The sequence below is a fragment of the Nicotiana attenuata genome, unplaced genomic scaffold, assembly GCF_001879085.1.
Source record: "Nicotiana attenuata strain UT unplaced genomic scaffold, NIATTr2, whole genome shotgun sequence".
NCBI classification, from domain to species: Eukaryota; Viridiplantae; Streptophyta; class Magnoliopsida; order Solanales; family Solanaceae; genus Nicotiana; species Nicotiana attenuata.
In genome coordinates, this window is record NW_017670683.1 from 13,072 (window position 1) to 19,999 (window position 6,928).

At 35.8% G+C, this 6,928-nt stretch overlaps 1 protein-coding gene across 1 annotated transcript; it reads left to right on the forward strand.

Annotated features, from left to right (window-relative positions):
* The first annotated feature begins 394 nt into the window (after positions 1 to 394).
* On the forward strand, positions 395 to 2,394 carry LOC109242260 (probable inactive patatin-like protein 9). The gene is made up of 2 exons (XM_019409115.1): positions 395 to 1,618; positions 1,965 to 2,394. Exons 1-2 carry the CDS (start codon positions 689 to 691, stop codon positions 2,184 to 2,186), a joined length of 1,152 nt encoding a protein of 383 aa, XP_019264660.1. The 5' UTR covers positions 395 to 688; the 3' UTR covers positions 2,187 to 2,394.
* Positions 2,395 to 6,928: the final 4,534 nt, after the last annotated feature.

A 6,928-nucleotide genomic window follows, 5' to 3' on the forward strand; every position in this document is an offset into this window, starting at 1 on the left:
TTCCAGTTTATGTGTATCAATTTTCTTTTTGGTTCGTTCCAAAAAGAATGACGTCTAAATTTGGAAACAATTTAGTTTAAACTTTCAATTATATCCTTAATGAGAAGCTTACAATCACACAAATATTCTGAACTCCATTTTAACTTGTTTAGGACCACAAATTCCAAAAGTCTTCATTTTCTATCAAACTCCGTGCCCATAAAAACAGGTTTACATATATTGGAACGGAGGGAGTAATAGGTAAGCTCTACAGACAAATGCCTCTATACCTAGGTCTCCAACCCCCAAAAAGAAAAAACAAAGAAAAAACAATTACTACCGGTCAAAAGCAAACGTGGAAGCAGTAGAAAAATTTGGTAAGTGCAAAACTTGGTTTGTATATAACGTATAACCAACTCTGTGTAGAGTGTGTTTTTTTCCCTTGTTTTAACTCTGCATCACACTCACCGTGACTCTCTCTCTCTCTGTACTTAGCAGACAGTAAAGCGAGCGCACTGCACAGATTGTATTTCTGTCAGTGCTGAAGAAATAAATAAGCAAAAATAGGAATATACAGTGCAATTTCGCATCATAAATGCCTCTCGGAAGAATATCGTGACTTTTTTCCTGTTTCACGGTTTTTCCATTAACTGTTGCATAATCCATCAGTACAGTAAATTGCTTCCATTGCTTGTTTCGCTGTTCAGTGATGGAGTTCAGTAAGATGACACTGGAAATCTTCTCGAAGTTAGAGCAGAAATGGCTGTATCATTATGAAGGGAAGAAGACTCGTATCCTCAGTATTGACGGGGGTGGAACCGCCGGCATTGTTTCCGGTGCGGCATTGATCCATCTGGAAAACCAGATCTGTGCCAAAACTGGTGATCCTCACGTTCGAATTTCTGATTTCTTCGACATTATCGCCGGTACTGGAGTAGGTGCTATTTTCGCCGCAATGCTTGTTGTTGATGGAGGCGACGGTCGTCCGTTATTCACGGCGAAGGATGCCGTCAAGTTCGTAACGGAAAATCAGTCGCGGCTGTTTAAGGTGAAGAACGTCGGCGTTTTCCGCCGTAAGAGGAGGTTTTCAGGGAAGAGTATGGATAAGGTGTTGAAGGAAGTGTTTAGAAGAGAAGATGGCAAAGTTTTGACGTTGAGGGACACGTGTAAGCCTTTACTTGTTCCTTGCTTTGACCTCAACAGCTCTGCGCCCTTCGTTTTCTCCAGAGCTGATGCTATCGAGTCCTTCAGTTTCGATTTCGAGCTCTCGAAAGTATGCCGTGCCACGTCAGCTAATCCGTCGATGTTCAAGCCGTTTAATCTTAAGTCCGTCGATGGAAAAACGTCGTGCCTCGCCGTGGACGGCGGTCTTGTCATGAACAACCCTGCCGCTGCAGCCGTCACTCACGTTTTGCACAACAAACGTGATTTTCCTTCCGTCACCGGCGTCGATGACTTATTGGTTCTCTCTCTAGGTAACGGTCCATTAAGCTCACCGACAAACTTGAAACTGCGAAACGACGGCTACTGCTCTCCATCTTCTGTCGTCGGAATCGTCGTCGATGGCGTATCTGAAACTGTCGACCAAATGCTCGGCAACGCCTTCTGCTGGAATCCTAATGACTACGTTAGAGTTCAGGTATCTCTAAAATTTTACTTCGTCCAATTTCTTTTGCATATTTTGTTTATGTCAGGAGTTAATTTGACTTACTTTTGAAGCTAAATTAATTGAGACTATTATAATACTGTCAAATTGAAACTTATCGAAACAGAAAAAGTATTACAAACTGTAGCTTTTTCTCCATCAAAATGCGAAACAGTATAATCAAAAGTGATGGTCAAAATTCGCTTTAATTTCAATATATTTTAAAGTATTTTTGGAGAAAATATTATACTGTCGTAGATTTTCTCACTTTTTACTGAAGAAGTATCAGATTGAAAAGCTTGGCGTGTGTCAGCGTTGATAACGGGACTTTTCGTGACAGGCTACCGGCTACGCAAGTGGAGGAGTGGGAACGGGAATTGAGGAAGCGTTGGAAGAAAGAGGAGTGGAGTCATTGCCATTTGGCGGTAAGCGGTTACTGACGGAGACTAACGGACAGAGAATCGGCGGTTTAGTGCAACGCCTTGTTGCTACCGGAAGAAGTAGTGTGCCGCCAAGTCCATGCAAGGAAACTGCCGTCAGTCCTCTTAGAAACGGACGTTAAGTCATTTTCCTTTTTCTTGTTTTTACTTTTTGTCCATTTTGTAATACTCTTTTGTCACCTTATGACTTTAACTGTCTCAATGCTGGAGTTAAATACTAGGCTGTTTAATTTGTGCTACTACTGGTAGTACCATATTAGTATATGTTTAAATCTATAATGTTCTGGATTCAAATGACTCCGTTTCAAAGTTACAGTTTCTTTCGGCTGATTGATTGCCTGAAATCTAGCTAATAGAGTAAGGACAAAGCTGAAATTGTTAATGCCATTAAAGGTAAGGGAAGTAGGTGTTTATACCATTTAAAGCATCCAAATCTTGTATGCGCACTTTAAGTTATTGAATTTTGGTAAATGTCAAATCAATTGACTCGATATTTCTTATTAAGAGGTGTCACAACTAGGAGAGGCAAACGGGCGGGTCGGATCAGATATGGTTCGGGTTGAAAACGGATAATGAAAAAACGGATAAATCATCCTACCCGACCCATATTTAATAGGGATAAAAAATGGGTTAACCACGGATAATATGGGTAATCATATTATCCATGACTTCTTGCATATGATCACTTTTGGGAGAATTCTTAGTCTCCTTAACTTAAGAAACCCCCAATTTGAGACTTTATAAATGTAAAAGTTAAGACTCATTGGTTATCCATTTTCTAAATGGATAACATTGTTTTTATCCATATTTGACCCGTTTTTAAAAAGTTCATTATCCAATCCATTTTTAATAGATAATATAGGTGGTTAACTTTTTTCTTTTAACCATTTTGCCACCACTAGTCACAACTCACGCGGGAGCTAGTGAAATGCTTCATTAATTACTTAATTATTTTAAAATTCCTCTTCCAAATGACTTTGACTTTAAATCGTGAACACACTTCGGGAAAAGGAAAACTGTTGGTATGGAGTTGGAGGGAACTCTAATCAATTTAAGTATCAGGCCAGTGCACAGCTAGCAGAGGCTTTATATAAGATCTCGAATTAATTAAAGTTGATCATACAAATTTTCTTTATTCACTCTATTAGGAGTGTCGCCAAGATGTAATACAAGTAAAATATAACAGTTAATAGGACTTCTCATTCGATCCACTATCAACGCCTGAGATCTCCCAGAAATTTATTCTCTAGTATCGTTTGTCAAAATTTGAGAAGGATGGACAGAGCATCCCAGGTATAAATCTTAGTAAAATGAGAGAGAAATTGAAAGAAGATGCGACATTTAAATTTCATTAAACACAAAAAGCATTAAGTATTTTTTTTAATCAGATTGAGTTTTGTTTAGAGTAGTTATAAAAAAAATTGAAAGAGAAGCAAATGGCGAGTAATATTAGAAAATTTAGCAGAATATGTGAAGAAATATTTAGGCCTTGATAGTGTAGTCACTGTCCTTAAGGAATTTAAGCCTCCCAATTTTGTTGTTGCAGGGATTATGACAGAATTCCTTCAGGATGAAAGTTTCAAATGATTTCGTTTTGGAGATAATATAGGTATTTATAATACCTCTAGGAGTGTTGGAATTAACAGACTCATTTCTTCCTAACGTGCACCTTTTAAAACCAATAGTCACCTTTTTTTGGATAAAAAATGTTAAAAACGTTTTCTGAAATTAAAAGGCAAAAACGTTTTTAATTAATTAAATAATAGGTGACTAAAATATTAATTCCGGGCTACTTAATTGGCCCAAAGCTCAAGTGTCCAATCTTGACTATTAATAATATAGTCAAATTCCAATTTCCCTCTAAAACACCCTAAAAATATTCAAACTATATAAGACAAAGAATTTCTTTTAAACACCTCTTCCTTTCTTTCTTTTTCCAATGAGGAACAAAACAACCTCTTCTCAAATACTCCCATCAAATACTAACTAATCTAACAAGTAATGTATGTAGTAGTAGTAGGACTATGGCTGGTGAAAAGCATGTTTCGCGTTTTAATTAGCAATGTTGTTAAAGATTCTGGATTTATATGGTTGATATGAACATTTATGCCATTCATATAATGTGTCTTTTTTTGTAACACAAGTTTGCAGTAGTGGCAGCTAGTAGATGGTTTGCAGTAACAAAGTGTTGCTACAGCTTGAGACAATATTATTGCTGTGAAACGGCAAAAAGCAGAAGCAATTAATTTTATCATGCCAAACAGTCCGTGGTACTTCTTCTTTCATAAAAGGATCTGGAAAAAATTGAATGATAATATTCCTAGCTTTATCTTCTTTTTTTTTTTCGTTTTACTTTTCTATGGATGTAGAGAAAATAAGTTAAATCGTCCAATATTATTTCAGAGTTTGTTAAGTGGCAGCGGAGCCTTTAAGTTAGTTGCATATTGCATACTACTATGCATAGACTTAGTCGTGACAATTGGAACTAAACTCAGTCACTCACCGATAGATACTTAATATTTTCCACTCTTTCAAAGTGATATATACCAAAAGAGTACCATCCTCATTACATTAAAATTAAATGTAAGTTTTTGTGCCATTTTCTATGAAATTCACCACAAGACATGACGAGGATTTGCATGAAAAGGGAAATGGAATCAAATCTTGAAACAGATCTGGTATAACGATTTGTAATTTGGAAAACAACTCCACAGCACCATAACAATGTTGACACAATATTGCAAACGTAAACAAATCTTAAACTTCGGGGCGAGATTTTACAAGATTAAATATCTACACTTTTTTTACTTTGTGGAAGCGAACAAGAATATAATATGAACTCCTTGGCTGTTATGGAGTATTGACACTAGACAATATACAAGTACTAATTAATTAGTATCTTCCACTTGACGCAGGGGCGGAGGGAGAGTATAAGTAGCGGGCGCACCGGTAGCTTTTGCTTAGACCCTATATTTGTATTAGTAAATTCATTAAATATGTGTAAATATTCAATTGTGAACCCAGTAACTATAACGAGCTATGGGTTCGACGGCAAGTTTAGAGCCCATAAACTTCAAATTCTAGCTCCGCCTCTGACTTGACGCGAGGGTTCAATTCTGGCTCTAGTTCCATCAACCAAGCTACTGATTTGGAACTAGATTTATTAGTCGCCTAAAGCTGGCACAACTTAGCTGTAATTTCGGATTAACTTGTAGGTTACACAGTGTAGGGGTCCCTAAATCAAATTATTGAACAACTTTAATTTAGCATTGGCTTTCCTAGTCTGATAAAAGCAAAAGTCAATCAAACCTAACTAACCCCTCTTCCGAAACAATATTCAAACTCATATGTACATGTTCCTAAAATGCAATTGTCAATATGATTAGTATCAATTGATCACTAAAATTAGAAGAACAAAAGAGCAATTAAAGCCAACTACTATGATCTTGGGAGGTATAATACATGGTGTATTCATCATGTAGATGCCATTCTCATCAATCAAAAATCAACCAATTAAGTGTCAGCCATCAGTAGACAAACGCCAGGTTATAAACATATAAACCAAACGTTATGTGATATGTTGAAGACAACATTGCTTGGCTAATTTTAGTCACTCCATTATTAAAAAGTTTAGTAGCCCCTTCTGTTTTTAGCTAATAAAAAGTACTACCATTCAATCAATCATCTATACACAACTGTTTAATTTCTTTCTACATTGCACTCTATAATGTGTAAATTTGTGTTTTTCAATTGGTTTTGGATAGGAGCGGAGCTATATGGAACTTGTGCTATTTGTACATCATGTCCCTTTACAATTTTAAATTTAAGAAAATGACCTTTTTAGATCTCTTATGTGTAAAAGACAAATCTCTTACGTATAAAAGTAAATCTCCCCTGTGTAAAAAAAGAGGTGGACTCAAGGAGATTCAATTGAATATCTTTCATCCAAAAATTTACTGATCAAATAAAGTAAACTAAATTGGCTAAGTTCAGTCCCTTCTCTTTCTTTCAACTTTCTTCATTGTAATTGTATTTTAATATTCATACCTTGGGACTTACGAAGACATCCACCCATCCAACGTGGTAAAATATGCCTGAATATAGTAGGTGAAAGCAGTGACCCCTATATATCAGAGGTTAGGTACCTCATAAGAAGATGAATTATGTATGTATATAAACAAGCCATAAAGTTTCTACAACTTCTTTTTTCGAGATAACAAATAACGTTGATTTTAGATGATGAATCTAGCCTGTCCAGTACTCATGCTTCCTTAGAAAATATTTTGGCCCCGTAACAATAATAGTATTATAGAAGCTAGATTCTAACCTAAAGATATATATAAAGCAGGCAACTTCTATAGTTTGGCTTCTTTAATTATCAAAAACTGTTCTTGGACTTGATAAATATTGATAACAGAGCTAGAGTAGCTAGGAATATTAGGATCGCTTTCCTAAAGCCAGACAACAGAGAGGCCGCCTTTTTCGTGGTAATTTCATTTTAATACCCATTTTTTGGAGGAGAATACCTAATTTAACAGCAGTATATAACCAGATTAGAGTGGTTTAACTCTTGATAGCTAGTTAATTATTATTCTAGCCAGATTACCAATTAATATTTATCATAAAAATCTGTTGTAATGATCTTATACGTGACATGATTGTATATAATTTTATATAAAATCAGTACATAAAACTTAAATTCAATTTTATAACCCTAATCGGACAAGACAAAACTGAATTTGAGTCGATCATAGCCTACTGGTTATGGTTCAACTGAACCCATAACTTTCGACACAGAGCGTAGAATATATGTAAAAACTTATTAAAATCTCAACAAATATTAAATCTGAACCTATAATTTTAA